Raw genomic sequence first — 17,169 nt, 5'->3', positions numbered from 1 at the left:
CGGAGCGAAGAAGACCGGAGAGCATCTCCTCGATTGGCTTAATTCTCTCCGTCAATGACGAGAGAGCCTGGTTGGAGACGTCCGGTGTTGGCCCGAGGCGTGCTTCTAGCCTCTGATCGATAACTCCAGTGACTGTGGCTAGCAATTGTTTTGTAAAGTCCACTGGATCGAAGGACTGTTCCGCCGCCTTCGGTAATGTATCTGTCCCTTGGGCAAGGGAAGGATCTGTGGCAGCAGGCGCAATGACGGATGAAGTCGACGGCTGTGAAGCCGAAGACAACTCCTTCACCGCTGGCGGAACAGACTTTGTAGCCTTCTTTTTTAAAGATTTCTTGATTTTTGGAATGACTGACAGCATTCCTTGTTTGGTGAAGGGCTTCGAAAAGCCCTTAAAGGATGGGGAAGAAGCAAGGGAAGGAGAAGGACTAGGGATGGAGGTCGCTCCACTTACCTCCCCACCTACCTGTTCCTCCGTGACCATGGGTTCGGCGTTGATGTTGATCCCCGCCACATCATCCATAAGCTCCTGCTGCTCCTCCAAGGTGGTAGCCGCCTCTGCTCTGATAGCTGCGATGAGGGGTCCGGCGATGTCCCTGGCCACTGCGGTCGTCAGTGTGGCCCCCGAAAAGATCATGGCACAAAGATCCGCGTCGAGGACGTAAGGTTGAACTTTCGGGACGTTCTTGCCGAACCCCCCAATCCACTTGCGAAGGGACGCCCTGGCATCGTGGTACGACGTCGGGTCCGTCTGTAAATAATGTATGAATAGTGGTTGTTCCATCAAACTATCTAGAAAGCTTATAACTAAACTCTTTAAATATTCGAGGTTAAATCAAAATGATCTTACCTGCTCGTTCGACATGACAGTAACCAAGTCATAACACACGGTGCACGCGTCAGGATGCCAGACCACGTAGTTCTCCAGCTGGACGGCGCAGTTGGTGTGGGTCCGGCAAACTACGTGGCCAAAGGGGTTCACCAGCGATGCGGGGCAACCCTCCGCCTGGCAATGGACCACCTGTAATGTGAAAATTCTCAATGAGTTTTCGTCATTGGTTAAAATTATCAACGAAATAATTCGTCGTTAAAATACTTTCGTTTAGACATCTAGTAATTCATTTCTAGAGAGCTCAGTTAATAATGTTAATGAAATATTTCGTTACCGAAATAATTCGCGAAAGATATTAGTCATCCACAACCAAAGAAACTCGTAAGTTTTAGTGCAAATTGTTGGCGAAGTATTCCGTCATTAGAATGCTTCATAATAAACATAACACTAGGTATGGATAACATGATCAAAAATTTGTTTGTTGCTAGATGCCGGCGGAATATTTCGTCTCCGAAATACTCTATAACGACAACTGATAAACCCTAGAAAATCCTTACATAAAAATGTCGGCGAAATAATTTCGTTAGAAAAATTCCGAACCGATGTAAATTCAATAATGAGTAAATATAGACTTAACATAGTAGGCTTATAAACTAAAAATTCTTATAGTATACACTGATAATTCCTTAAAGAGGCATGCCTAATCCTATACGCCGAACTTCGTCGATGGCGGAGATGCGAACATCCCATCTATTTATATCAACTAGGAAACCATTGTATGTTAGATAATGGTATACTTCTAAAGTTGCCGAAGCAAGGAATGCATCAGTTGAAGTCCGGCAATACCGAACTTCATGTACTATTATGATTATACCCTGCCTCTAAATATTTCATTAATTCTATACTCTGTACGCCGAGGCTCCAGAGATATGAAATAATCGTATTATATAAAATTTTTATGTAATAATAAAGAGGTAATGCAGTGGATCGTGATGTCTGGCTCTACCCCTGGTTGAAGTTGGTTACCATTCATAGGCTATATAGCCTAGGTTCTTTCGCTAGTTAGCCGTGGCTCGTTGCGATCAAAAGTGGTCCAACCCGGTCAGGAGGTTATCCAGGTAGGCTAGGCACACAAAACCATTACATAGGGTATAAAAATAAAAAACCACAATAAAATATAGGGTGCATAGGAGAATCTCTAATACTAGGGCTAATCTACATAACCTTATAACACCTAAAATGCCCAACGTAATGGGAAATATACACTAGACCGAGCTAACTACGCCTGTTTATAAAAACTACTCCCTAGGACGAGAAAAAACCGGTAATAAGCATATTAGGCTTATAAATCTAGGCTAAAAGGTGGTTATGAACCATGTATTCAGTTAAGGATCAAATATGGTTATTAGAGAAAGCCTAGGAACGAGATAGCTCACGAGCACCGAATATAAAAATTGCTAGTAAATAAGCCAAACCGAAATAAAAAGAAACCGATACCTATTATAATAGGAATATCGCACTTTAATACTTCAAAAGTAAAGTTAAGCCTATAAATGTATAATTTGAAAATATGTCGTGCGGAATATGTTGTTGCTATGCCGACGCGGAAATGGCGGCCCAGCCGATCGCACCCCCAACTTATATTTGAGGGGCTAAGGCCAATAGCATACTTAATTACACAAATTTTTGTAATAAAACCAAATTGGAGTACTCAACTTGGAAGTAGAAGCAGCTTGGGGATTCATCTCCATCGGATGCTCAAAATATTCACAGATAATAAAAGGGTGCTAGGAATACAGCAACGGTAAGCCGCACGACTCTTACAGGAATGGATTGAAGCGCGTGGGTATTAGTAGTAGTGGCGAGCAGGGACGGATGGTGGTGGGTTTCCTTGTAACGGCTCCCACCAACGGGGAGTTTTGGAGGGGAACTTTCTAAATGGCAGAAGTCCTGTGGTCTGTGGTAACACAGCGCCCCTATACTTATACCGACACCCTTTGGGTGTTCGCGCTGAGGGTAGTAACTTCAGCTTAACCATGTTAGCTTTTTTCTCTGGTATATTAAGAGTATTATTTATACTAGAAAAATGAGTTACAGGGATTTTTCATCGGCAGACACAGGTCGATCCCAGAAATTACAAATCTGGGCAAAATATCTGACTGTGACACTGTCTAAGGCATCATTAAAAAGTCTTGGGTACTGTAATTTTGAATTTTGGTAAGTGTCAGGCCCCAGGAATGGAACCCCTGTCATTAACTGGGGCCTGCATGTAGTATAAAGTATGTAGTTAGTAATCAATTATGGATCAGTTATTTTCATGAAAGTAATCAGTAACCGAGATTACCAGAGGCGGCGGCATCTCATCTCTCGCCTCCCATCTGTCGCCTACCAACTCCCCTCGCTTCCTACCTTCCAAACTTAACGCCAGTTCTCTCTTATTATCCCTCCTATGTTAGTCATTTGCTCCTGCGCTTGGCTCCATCGCTTCCTTCTCGTGCCTTTGCTAGCATTTTATTTCAATTATTTATCATGAATTTATCAATGTAACAGTGAAGTCTTGTGCAGTGGAGGAGGTGGCTACTAGTCCCTCGATTCTCCTAGACAAAGGTCACTGTCCTGTTCCCCCACACCACGAAGACATACCAAAGGCCCAAGGGAGGTGGGGGTTACATACAGGTAGTCGCTCCCTCAGTTGAACCTGTTGTCGGTCCCAGGTATCGACAGATAGCCACTGGAAAGGCATCTTTCTGGATGTGTGTTATAGGTGACTATCAAAGTGCTACCTGTGAAATTTAAATTAGACTGCTGTTGTTTAAACTAATAGCTATGTATAATTACTGGGTAAGTATATACTGTACACCTTATTTTATAAAATTATAATTTTTGTGAGAAACTTATTTGTAGCTCTTGTAAGTGAACTTACCTTAAACATTAATAGTACATTGAACAGAACTGAAATTGATGTACATTAGCCCTTAAACGCCGATTGGACGTATTAAACGTCAACGAAAATTGTCTGTTGGGTGCCGAATTGACATACAAAACATTGAGGCAAAAAAGTTTTTTTAAAAATTCACGGAAAAATAGATTTGGCGAAAACTTTTGAATCACGCACCTTGAGGGATGCTGGGAGTTCATGGATCAAGCTGTTGTTTTGTTTACAATTGTTACCCTGGTGCGCAAGCACAAATTTATTACTTCTCGCACTAAAAAGCATCAGCAACATATGTCAGAAATTATTTTGTCACTTTGACATAATTTTTGCACCATTTTATAATAGCCATTACATAGAGTTTTATACAGGCGGTCCCCAGGTTACGTCGGTTCCAGCTTACGACGTTCCGAAGTTACGACGCTTTTTCATAAATATTCAATGGAAAAATCCGTCCTGGGTTACGACGCTGACGCTTCCGACGCCCCGAGTTAACGACGCTGACGCTTCCGACGATCCGAGTTAACGACGCTTTTAAAAAATGCATACCATGATAAAAATCCTTTATAGTTTAGCACAGTGTATTAATAAAAATAAGTGTCTGGTTAGATTACAAAAAAAATTTTGAGGTTATGTCATATTTTTCTATGATTTTAGTGACGCCTCATATGCGGAACTAGTTTCCAAGCGAATGAATACATACTGGCTTGCGGTGCGCAAAGTTTACATATAACAGTCCAAAAGAGCAAATAATGAAAAAAATCATTGCTTGTTTCCAGTAATAATAACAAAACTAAGTTTCTGGTTAGATTACAACGCAAATTCCAAGTATCCAAAGAGAGACATTATCCAGTAATTTGATGAGAGAGAGAGAGAGAGAGAGAGAGAGAGAGAGAGAGAGAGAGAGAGAGAGAGAGGCGTCTTCCGACGCTCCGAGTTACGAACAGAGAAGTGTTCGTTTCGTTAAACAGCCTCTTGACTCATGCCAGTAAATGTTTTGTTGATACTAATAATATAAGCCTATTTAAAGATACGTTTACTTTAATTAGTCTATATGATACGTAAATAGTAATCAACTGTTCTTGTAGCCCTCAAGATTTGGCAAAATCGAAGTATCCAAAGAGAGACATTATCCAGTAACTGGAACCTTGACATACGAATTTAATTTGTTCCGTTACCATCGTCGTATATCAAAACAGTTGTATCTCAAAGCATTTTTCCCATTTAAAATAATGTAATATGTATTAATCCGTTCTAGCACTATGAAACCACACCTAAACACAGCTAAATTACATATAATATACACAATTTATACACAAATAAACGAGTAATAACACACCCAATAAAAAAAAAAAAGGAATTTTACTTATCACAACGCAAGATGAACGGTCAGAGGCCAGCCAGAGGGAGGGAGGTAGGGAAGGGTGGTCAGGGAACGATTTATGCTCTCTTTTTATTTACTTATGTACACTAATAACTACGTAATAAACACAAATGAAATAATATTGCTAAACTAATTTTTATTTATATTTTTTAATCAGTTCGTAGTTTAGAAATAATGGTGATGCCTTTGGAAGGTTTTTATAGCTTCCTTCTGCTTGATGATCGTGGATATTGTAGAAGGATTTCGACCATACTCGTTGGCTATAATTTTATGTTTTGCTTCCATCGAAATAATTTTCTTGGGTTTTTTCTTATCACCTGCTTTGTCTTTAGCTTTGGGACCCATGGTTAATAATAAAATTGCCAAAATAACACGAAAAATAGGCACAAATACAACGAACTAAACAACCACGTGTTAACGATGCAGCACCAACAAACAGACTAAACGCCATTTATCGGTCGCCTATACAACTATCACATCGTAAAATCGTATCTCAAATATTTCGTTGTATATCAAAGCATATATTTTCGCAAATTTTCTGTTGTATCTCAAAACATTCGTATATTAGGGCAATCGTATGTCAAGGTTCCAGTGTAATTTGAAGAGAGAGAGAGAGAGAGAGAGAGAGAGAGAGAGAGAGAGAGAGAGAGAGAGAGAGAGAGAGAGAGAGAGAGAGAGACGTCAGCCTCTGACTCATGCCAGGAAATGTTTTGTTGATACTAATATATAAGCCTATTTAAAGATACGTTTACTTTAATTAGTCTATATGATACGTAAATAGTAGTAATCAACTGTTCTTGTAGCCCTCAAGATTTGGCAAAATCACTCCAGGTTGTACATAAAACTACAGGAAACAACATGTAGTGTAACCAAAGGATTACAAGTAAGGTTTTTATAACTTTTTATTTGTTTAAGACATATTTTCAAACGTCGTTCCGGCTTCCGACGATTTTCGGGTTACGACGCGTCTCAAGAACGGAACCCCCGTCATAACCCGGGGACTGCCTTATATGAAAATGTGCCAATTTTATGTAGAATACAACAAAAACAACCCATGGTTGTAGCTTTTATCAGTTTTGAAATATTTTCATATAAATAACGATAAGTGCCAAAATTTCAACCTTCGGTCAACTTTGACTCGACCGAAATGGTCGAAAAGCGCAATTGTAAGCTTAAACTATTACATTCTAGTAATATTCAATCATTTACCTTTATTTTGTAACAAATTGGAAGTCTCTAGCACAATATTTCGATTTATGGTGAATTTATGAACAAAACTTTTTCCTTACGTCCGCGCGATAACTTCCGAAAAAATCAGAAAATTTTTTGTTCGATTGTCGTAATGTTTGCACCATTTTATATTAGTCGTTACATGAAGTTTTATTTATGAACATGTGCACAATTTAATGTAGAATACAACCAAAAAACAACCCATGGTTGTAGCTTTTATCAGTTTTGAAATATTTTCATATAAATAACGATAAATAGAAAAAATTTGACCTTTGGTCAACTTTAACTCGACCGAAATGGTCGAAAACTGCAATTGTAAGCTATAACACTTACAGTTTAGTAATATTCATTCAATTACCTTCATTTTGCAACAATTGCAAAGTGTAGCGCAATATTTCGTTTTATGGTGAAATTTTGAAAACCACTTTTTTTTTTTACGTTACGAATTCATGCATCATATTGTGATAATATTTTCTCTGTGTTTCTTTGATTGTTTTACAATGTGTTATATAACAAAATCATCGCAATTTAGTGTACAATACAACAAAAAATCATTAACTCATTAGCTATAACCATTTTGCTCACAGCACGATTTGTATACAATTAGATATGAAATTTCTTTTTTTGCTGTGTCATATATTCCAATATTTATATATGATGATGATATTTTTTTTCATTTCTGATGGTTGCTTACTAAACTTCAGGCAATGACAAAAAAAGGAGCCAAAAATGAACTCTTAATCTTAAAAATTAAGCGTGTTGTGATTTTTTTAAAAAACCTTTTTTTCCGCTTCGGCGCTCGAGCGCCAAAGGCATACGGGAGACACTTTCGGAAATACCGGCTCAACGTTTAAAGGTTAAAATATACTTGAAATTTTTTCTTTTTCAATTAATGTTTCAGAGCCTATATTTCTATGAACTCCAAAGGTTATAAAGTTTCCTTGCTGGAAAACATATGCCTTGTTTACAATTAAGAATTCATTGAGCTTTGCTGAGATAGTGTGTATTTGATGAATTGGTAAAAGTTTGCTATGTTAAGGCATGAAAATCCTATATGAGTCTTACCTTGCCTAAAGTTGGAGGGGCTTCTTAACCAGACCTTGTTTACGGAACCAGTCTTCACCCTAGTAACATACAAGCCTGATGCCCATACACTCCTCTTTCTTCTTCTTCTTCCCAGCTTTATCCTTATTCGGGGTTGCCATTTCTAATGAGTCTTCCATCTACCTCTGTCCTGTGTCATTTCCTCCCATACTCCCTTCTCCCTCATATCATCTCTAATGCAATCTCTCCACCTGGTCTTAGGTCTTCCTCTCCTTTGTGTTCCATCCACCTCCACGTCCATCACTTCTCTTGCCATGTGTTGCTCTTCTCTTCTCTTCTCATCAGGTGGCCATACCATCTTAACCTTGCCTCTTGCACTTTCTTTGATGCATCAGTGACTTTTACTGTACCCCTAATATGTTCATTTCTAACCCTGTCCTTTTTGGTTACTCCACTCATCCACCTAAGCATCCTCATCTCAGTTACATTCAATTTTCTACCCTCTGTTTTCTTTAGAGGTGCTGCTTCCAATCCATATGTCATTGCTGGTCTGACCACTGCCTTGTGCACTCTGCCCTTTAATCTTATAGGGACTTTCCTATCACATATGACACCAGACACCTTCCTCCAGTTTTTCCAACCACACTGAATCTGGTTGTTAATTTCCTCTTCCATGTTCCCCTCATTGTCAACCACTGAGCCAAGGTACTTGAATTTATGAACCCTTTTGATGTTTCCTCCGCCTAATTTGATTGTTGTTTGCTGGTCTCCATCCAATTTGGTTGTCATATATTCTGTCTTTTTCCTGCTTATTCTTAAACCTCTACTCTCCAAGGCATATCTCCATTTTTCAAGTTTCCCCTCCAGTTCTTCCCTGTTCTCGGCTACCAAGACTATGTCATCTGCATAGAGCAGACACCATGGTGGCTCCTCCCTGACATCCTCTGTTAACACATCCAAGCTGATGTTAAACAGAAGTGGGCTTAGAGTAGATCCCTGATGTAGCCAGACTCCAACTTGGAAATTTTCCGTTCTTCCAACTGTAGAGCTGACGTTGGTCTTTACATTTTTATACATCTCCCTGATCATTCTGACATACTTCTCCATCACTCCTCTCTCCCTGAGACATCTCCATATTTCCTGTCGTGGTACTCTGTCATATGCCTTCTCAAGGTCTATAAAGGCCATATGCAAGACCTTTTGCTTCTCTCTGTACTTTTCCATAATTTGTCTCAGAGTGAAAATACCATTCACAGTACTAAGCCCCTTCATGAATCCTAGTTGCTGTCTACCGATGAAAACTTGCTGCCGTAATCTTTCGTCCATAATTCTTTCAAATACCTTCAGTGTATGTGACATGAGCTTTATTCCTCTGTAATTTTCACAACACTGTATGTCCCCTTTGTTTTTGAATATTGGGATTAACCCTTTACTGCCGACTGGACGTATTTTACGTTGACATTTTTTGTCTCTCGTGTGCCGACTGGACATATTTTACGTCGACTTACAAAAGTTTTTTTTTAAATTTGCTGAAAAATACTTATAGGCCTACCAGCCTAAAACTTTTGAATCACTCGCCCTGGGGGATGCTGGAAGTTCACGGATCAAGGTGATGTTTTGTTTACAATCATCACGCAGGCGCGCAAGCGCGAATTTCTTTCTTGCCTCACTAAAAAGTATCTGTGACACATCTCGGAAATTATTTTGTCACTTGGACATAATTTATGTACCATTGTAAATTAGCCGTTACATGAAGTATTATATATGAAAATGTGCGCATTTTTATGTAGAATACAACAATAAAATACTCATGATTGTAGCTTTTATCAGTTTTGAGATATTTTCATATAAATAACGATAATTGCCAAAATTTCAACCTTCGGTCAACTTTGACTCTACCGAAATGGTCGAAAAACGCAATTGTAAGCTAAAACTCTTATATTTTAGTAATATTCAATCATTTACCTTAATTTTGCAACTAATTGGAAGTCTCTAGCACAATATTTCGATTTATGGTGAATTTATGAAAAAACTTTTTCCTTACGTCCGCGCGGTAACTCTTCCGAAAAAAATCATACTTGCGATTGTGGCAATGTTTGCACCATTTTAAAATTAGCCGTTATATAAAGTTTTATATATGGAAATGTGCGCAATTTCATGTAGAATAAAACGAAAAATATTTGAAGGTTGTAGCTTTTCTTATTTCCGAAATAATTGCATATAAAAAATATATATATAAAAAAATTCGACATTCGGTCAACTTTAACTCATCAGATATGGTCGAAAACTGCAATTGTAAGCTAATACTCTTACAGTATAGTAATATTCAATCATTTGTCTTCATCTTGAAAGAAATTGGAAGTCTCTAGGACAATATTTAGATTTATGGTGAATTTTTGAAAAAAATATTTGTTTATGTCAGCGCGTTACGAATTCATGCATTATTTTCTGATAATATTTTCTCTGTGTTGCTTTTATCGTTTTACAATGTGTTATATACCAAAATGATCGTAATTTACTGTACATTACAACGAAAAAAAAGTAATGTGTTACCTTTAACCGTTTTGCGCACAGCGCGATTTGAATACAATTATATATGAAATTTCGTTTTTGCGCTATCATATATCGCATTATTTATATATGATAATGATAATTTTTTTCATTTCTGATGGTTGCATACTAATCTTCAGCCAATGACAAAAAAGGAGCCAAAAATGAACTCTTAATCTTGAAAACTAAGCACGCTGTGATTTTTTGAAAAAAATATTTTTTCCGCTTCCGCGCTCACTCTGAAACACCTCCGGCACACGGGAGACAATTTTTTTTTTTACCGCTTCGGCGTTTAAGGGTTAATATACTTTCTCTCCATTTTTCGGGTATCGTCTCACTTTCCATAATCTTTTTCATTAACTGCCACAATATGTCAATTCCTTCCTCATCAAGAGCCTTCCAGGCTTCTGCAGGTATGCCATCTGGTCCCACCGCTTTACTATTTTTCATCTTTCCCAGTGCCACTCTAACCTCAGCTTTTATTATTTCTGTGACTGGTCCACAATTTGTGTGTCCGTCTCCTCTTAGAAATCTTTAATTTTCTTCATTCAATAGGGCCTCAAAATATTCTTCCCATCTCCTTATTATGTCTCTCTCATTTCTCAGTGTATTTCCATCCTTATCCTTAATCTGTCTTATGTGTGTTATATCCTTGGTATTTTTATTTCTCATGTGTGCTAGTTTAAAGATCTTTCCTTGCCCTTCCTTGGTATCTAGCTCTTTGTAAAGCTGATCATATGCTGTATCCTTAGCAATTGCTACAGTTTTCTTTGCTAATTTATTTGCTTCCTTATAGGCCATCCAGTCCTCTTCCATTTGGGTCCCCTCCCACCTTTTCTTTGCTTCTCTCTTTTGCTTTGTTGCATCCTTCACTTCTTCACTGAACCACCACGTTTCCTTATTTTTTAACATCTTGCCACTACTCTCACCCAATATTTCTCTAGCAACCCTCTTTTGTTACTCTATATTTTCTATGCTACACAAGTCATTTGTTATTTTTGCAGTATGCTGCAAAACTCCTGAAGTATTCCCATTTAATTTACATGGCTGAATGGCAAATGAAAAGTTTGCAAATAAGCAACTGCCAGATTACATTTTGTAAATGTAAATAACCAAGAGCTTTATATTGAGTATTTTTGTAAATGCAAATAACCAAGAACCTTATACTGTTTTTCTATGGTGATATTGGTATGTGCATAATGAATAACAACTTTTGCTTTCAGCGGTGGTAAAAGTAGTTCTGCTGATTTGTTAGGATTAAACTTCAACTTCAGTGGTAATAGTGAGAGTAGCCCAAAAGCTGTCAACAAAAACATCTCAGGGGACACATCTCTAACCAGACCTATGTCACCTGCCACCAATTCTTTACCAGGCAAGTTCATTGACAATTTGTTTTTTAATTTAAAGGTTTATTAGGTTCAAATTCTGATATTAAAATCTGAGCTTAGCTTTTTTTTTTATTAACAAAACCAGAATTATTACTAACTTTACTAATTGGCACTATGTGAATATTCAAGGAAGTAAGAATGCTGATAAAGCAGCTAAAGTGCAATTAATTTAATTAGATAAAAAAACAAAAAGCATTTAATACTTTAAATCTATTCATTACCTTGTTTCATCTCTTTAGTAACAATGAAGATAGTATGATGAAACATACAGTATCTGTTCTTATTTAGTGATTGTTATCTCTGAAATGTGACATCTTTGGTAAACAGAAGACATTATTATAGAATAGTGAACCAGGCTTTAACAAATTGAAGGAGGTTAAATCAATTGTAGGATTATGGTGGTCTTCATTCCAAAAATAATGCTAGGATTTTTGAAGTAATATACTGTCTTTGAATTTGGCTAACCTTGTCTGATCTAAGGTTATTTGATGAATAACCCCACTTAACCTAATCCTTGGACGTAGAGGGTGCAGAATAGCTCACTGTGAACTCAGTTTTACCCTAGTTGATTCTCTTACTTTCAGTCAGCAATTACTTGAAAGATGTTCAGTCAGAATCTTCATTTTCAGTTTTTCCGATTATTTTTATTTTAGGGAATAATTATTGTTAAAAACAATAATTATTCCTTAAAATATTAACTCAATTGTGTGTTTAAATTATTTGTCAATAATTTTTATAATAAAATGTCTGTGAATTCCAGGACGATCTTCTCCTGCATCATTTTCTTCGGTTACTTCTCCAGTGATGGCGCCGCCTCCAAGAGCTGACCGTTATGCAGGTATGTAATTAACACACACACACACACACCATTTCTACTGTTAACCTCTTATTGGCATTGATAAACTGCTTACAGATGTGGATAAACTGCTTATCGATACTGAAAATCTGGGTAACGACGATAAGTAAGGACTGCCTGTAATTGCCCGCTCCAGTCTCATTCTGTTGGGTGATCCCCAGCCCCCTAGCATAATCAAGGAAACTGTCTACTACAGATATATCTTTAATTTGATTGGTCAGGATGGTGATAGCTACTGCAAAGAGGAAAGTGATTGATGTAGGACTGTAATCATGACTTCTCAGCTACTCATTTAAGGTCAACAGTTGTACTGTTTACTTCAAGGATTCAGATAAGGATAGTGACTGCACAAATGCTAATTCTCTTAGTAGCATTAGAAGAACTGCAATTCCAGTTACATGACAGCAACTGGCCTGATAAGCCATCCACATTAAAGAAGTGTGCTTCACTCTAGACAGCCTGGACCATTCTTCATCATCTTTCTCCATTCCATTTCTTGCGTTATTGCCAGTAACAAAAAGGACCCTCTTCTGTCTTGTAAGGGAAATCTGTCATTACCTAAAGAGAGTAAGAGATTACAGGTGTGACACTCCAGATTATTTCTTTCTTCTGGGTGATTCTAGAAGTAAGTTTGGAACATAGTCTCTCTCTTTGTGGTATTGCCAGGACATCCTTAGAGCCTAGGATGCCAGGTGATGAAGCAATGCAAAGGAGTGCTTTTCCATAAAATTAGAAGTCCTTCTACTCTGGTTTTTAAATTTATTGTAGATGTAAATGCCATTTTAGATGCAGGTAGTTGGGAGTTGTTAGCCTACTTTTATACTTTTAAAGTTCTTCAGTAGCAGAGTCAAGTTTTGCCTTTGGTGAGAACAGATTTAGGGGAATCTTCCCCATCTTGCAAATACTTTCATTTCTCTTCTAAAATTATAGCATCCTAAATGGTATGTTTTCTTCCAGGATTTCTGGCTTCATCTCATTTTTTGTAATCAGACAACACCTATACAAATCAATTTCCCCTATTCAGTACTCCTTTCTTATATTGGCTCCCTGAGTTACAAGAACCATGGTTTCTAATCTAACTTAGTCTCTTAGTGCTTTTTTGAATCCTTTAGGTCTTTACCTAAATTATACTTTGGATAGAAATGGGTGATTGAATTAATTTTTATTAGACAAAATTAATTCCCGGCCTGTTTGATCTTGGAGCCTCATGTTCAGACTACACAAAAAGTGATGCAGATGATTGCTGGGTACCCTAGGCTCCAGATGGTATACGTGCTATGCTGGCACTGTTGTCTTTTATGAAAAAAAAAATTAGCAGTGTTTGAGAATATTTGAACTCTACCTATATGACTTTATTTGTTGATGATAAGTTTGTATTGAGATCTGATTTTGTTTGCAGAAAAATTAAGTTTAGTCATTCTGTTGGTCTTCTAAGAGTAGTAGTGTATGAAATTTCAGTGTGTAGGTTGATAATTGTTTAAATGTGGCCAACAGTTACTCAAGAAATGATAATTTCTTATTAGTACATGTTAATTTCTTTATTATATTATGGAAATCAAGAAGTGTGGTTCAGATAAATGGATGACAACATGCTCATGTATTTTTTGGGAAGTATTAAGTAATTTTTTTACTAACTTGAAATGTATAGAATATTATCAGATTACATGTAGAACTGTTTTAGATGAAATTGCATAGAAATATTCTTGAAAGGATTTTTACAAGTCTGATTTGATATTCATCATTGCTGTCACAGGCACTTCCCAAGGTTAGTCAAGTAGCAACTGGATTATTAATGTAGAAATTAAAATCATGCATGTTCTTTTGGTACAGTGACTTATCATTTGCATGCTTTTTGCATACTATGTGCCAAATTTAATGCTGACAATTGAGAATAGTGCTAGTACATTATAATGTACTTGTATTTCATTGACGACATTTAAGGGTAGTATTGTTAGTACCACATATTTTTGCTTTATTGCTGACAATTGAGAAAAAATTTAGCACATTTACTTTTAATTTCCTAATAATATAACCCTTTGTTGTAGATTATGAACTAGAATGATAGAATGGTTTGCAAGGCTATGTAATATACTTATGTATTTAAAACCTAAAAGTTGTAGTATGTGATATATCTAGAATGATACATTTCCTTTCAGTATAGTAATGGTTTGTAAGGTTATGTAATATTCTTTTTTTTACAACCTAAAAGCAGTATAGTAATGTTTTGTAAGGTTTATGAAATATCTTTATTTATAGCATAAAACTGTAGAATGTAGAAATTTTGGGGCCGTTTTACAAATATATTATATTTATATATTAGAAGTTTTTAAATTAATAGTCAGCATCAGAACTTTGGAAAACCTGTCCAGCAGTGAAATATTTTGAAACATGCAGAATACTGATAAAGGCAGTGAAGTCAAGTTTAAGTTGTTAGGTGAGAGAATAATTTATTAGCATTTGTTAATCTTCGAAGGATTTGGTGTTGTCAGAGGTGTCAACAGTGTAGTGTTAAAGAAAAACTCTTGATAGTACTTTATAATTGAGAATAACACTTGCTACTTTATAACTTGAATTTTACAGCATTTACAACTAAAGTTGATAAATCCTATTTTATTCTTGATTCTTATGTGTTTATTTTGGATTACAAATTGTTGCCTTTGTGAATCTCAAATGACCAACCAATAAACAGTTTTGACGTAGGAAAAACCAATTTTTGGTAGTCGCTGTTGAGTCTTCAAGGATTACCCTTCCTTGGTCTATCCAGAGCTCCATGATGACCAGACTAATGTAAAAGAATTCTCTTTTAGCTGGTCTTTAGGCTGGTTATTGTGTTGTAATGATAATTATAACGTGATAGAGTACGTATAAATGGGCTCGGGATAAGAGGGCACTTTCTCTTATCCTCAGCGAATGCTGAACCCAGTTTACCTACATCAAAACCAGCAAGAAGTAGAAGCGGCGGCCATGAGCATATACACCGTCATATCGTTTACATACATACAAAAATGGACCATGATGTCATTCCTTTGTGTTGGTGGTCAATGCAGGATGATCCCTTACCCAAATCCTCTGTCTTTTCATCAGGGAAGTGGGAGGGTTTCGAGGACTCAGCAGCAACTACCAAAAATAGGTTATTCCTATGTCAAAACCTGTTTTTTGATAGTGTAGTCACTGTCTTGTCCTCAAGGAGGTTTTCAAAGAAATTGACAGGTGATAAAAACTCGAAATTTAATCTCAACAACCCAAAAACATTTTTGGTCCAGGTTCATGCCACATGTTTCAAGGCCCATTCTTTATTGCAAATACCTTTAGGTTTGGAAGCAAAGAACAAGAAACTAAGTGCGAACTTACGTTTTTTAGGGTGAAGTTCTGTGGTGACCTACCTAAGCATGCTGGGTATGGTTGCAGTAGAAAGACCCGTGGTTTGCCACTGTAGCACCTATGGTTCTGGACTATCCATGCCACCTACTAATACACAGTGTCTTCTAATTTGTTTGAGCTCGCGGCAATAGAGTTGCTAGAGTACCTATAGGAAAAACACGGATCTTTTGAGATGTTTGCCGAGACCTCTAGATAAGTCATAGGTGCTTGAATTGGGCATAATGTTTTGTCTGCTAAATCTAGTTTACCTTGGAGATTTCCTTCTCAAAGGAATCTCCTTCTTGGCCAGAAATGTACTTGCATGTACTTGCACCCTTTCATTACTATTGTTTGATGGATAAAATTAGTCCATTTACATTTTCACCCAATAACTATTAAAACTGGTCTCTTGTTAATACATATTAAACCTTAGGAACCGGGGTAATAGATCAATATGCAGCACCCCAGGCCGGCAAAACTTTGAGGTCAATTAATTTAAGAAACAAACACATCAATGGAAAGAGGAAGATTTGCAAATGCACGTGGTGTAAAAAAGAATTCAAAAAATTTTCCCTACCTTCTACGAGAAGTTGAAAATGACTATTTACAACCCCTTGTGGGGCCTCTTTTACAAAACTATTGTAAAAAGGGAAAAAATTAATATAATAAGGCAAACTAAAACCGGCTTCAAAACAGATAGAAAGTAATCACGCTTTATCTTAAAGGCGGTAGGAAAGTAACTGTCAGGTCACGGGACGCTGAGGGCATTCTGGGTACTACATGCCCCGTGACCTGGTATAGATGCCAATAGTCCCTGGATCTCAAGTTTAATTTTAATTCTACCAGTTTCCAGCTTGGCGCTAGTATTATCCTAATATTAAGACCTCAGGTTTGTTAGTTGTGAAAAATACAAATTGGTTAAAAATTTGTCATATTTTGTAAAACTATAATTATAGCACACACTATCAAAACAGATAAAAATAAAATTAGTTAAAAATTCAGAGACTATTTGTGATGAAACATTTACGCAAATTTCCCAAGAACGAAGATACAGTGACTTTTGGATTTATACATGTTTTTTCTAATATTTTTTTGCGCTTTTCTCTGCAAAATACATATATAACTGACATACTATCATAAGAGATAAGAACTAAAACCAACAGCAACCCTTTGATATATTTATGAGCACATGGGCCCTGAGCCACTAAGTCTCTCATCTTAGCCAGTCTAAAAGTTGCCATTAGTGGATTTATTGGCTACAGAAATAATGGCACCTCTTTCCTGCCCCATTCCCCCAAATTGATGGTGCGTAATGTTGTTACTCACCATGAGTGAATCCATTGTCCACCCAAAACCTGTTATTGCTACTCATCTGAGCATATTTCATATTTCATATCTGTAGTGCAACAGAAGAAATTTTAGGATATTAAAGCCTGTATGGTATAAAGTTGGTGATACTAAAACTAGATAAAGAATTTTTGTGTTGGTTAGGGAGTACTTTTTTTATGGTTATAAAAAAATGTTTCCTCTTGAATTAAGAAAGAACTTTCAACTTACAGAAGAGAACAGGGACTCAGAGAAAAGTTTTTGGTGCCA

The 17,169-nt window shown here is 36.9% G+C and overlaps 1 protein-coding gene across 5 annotated transcripts in view; it reads left to right on the top strand.

Moving 5' to 3' along the window:
- LOC135217708 (F-BAR domain only protein 2-like) overlaps positions 1-17,169 on the top strand; it is a 258,564-nt gene that overhangs the window by 198,520 nt on the left and 42,875 nt on the right. For all 5 annotated transcript variants that reach the window (XM_064253698.1, XM_064253697.1, XM_064253695.1 and 2 more), the window contains 2 exons: positions 11,193-11,341; positions 12,118-12,195. In XM_064253698.1, the coding sequence (XP_064109768.1) occupies positions 11,193-11,341; positions 12,118-12,195 (227 nt within the window). The remainder of the gene's footprint in view (positions 1-11,192; positions 11,342-12,117; positions 12,196-17,169) is intronic.

This window comes from Macrobrachium nipponense, chromosome 7 (assembly GCF_015104395.2).
Source record: "Macrobrachium nipponense isolate FS-2020 chromosome 7, ASM1510439v2, whole genome shotgun sequence".
NCBI classification, from domain to species: Eukaryota; Metazoa; Arthropoda; class Malacostraca; order Decapoda; family Palaemonidae; genus Macrobrachium; species Macrobrachium nipponense.
Note: the sequence above shows the minus strand (reverse complement) of the source record. Positions and strands in the feature narration are given on the sequence as shown.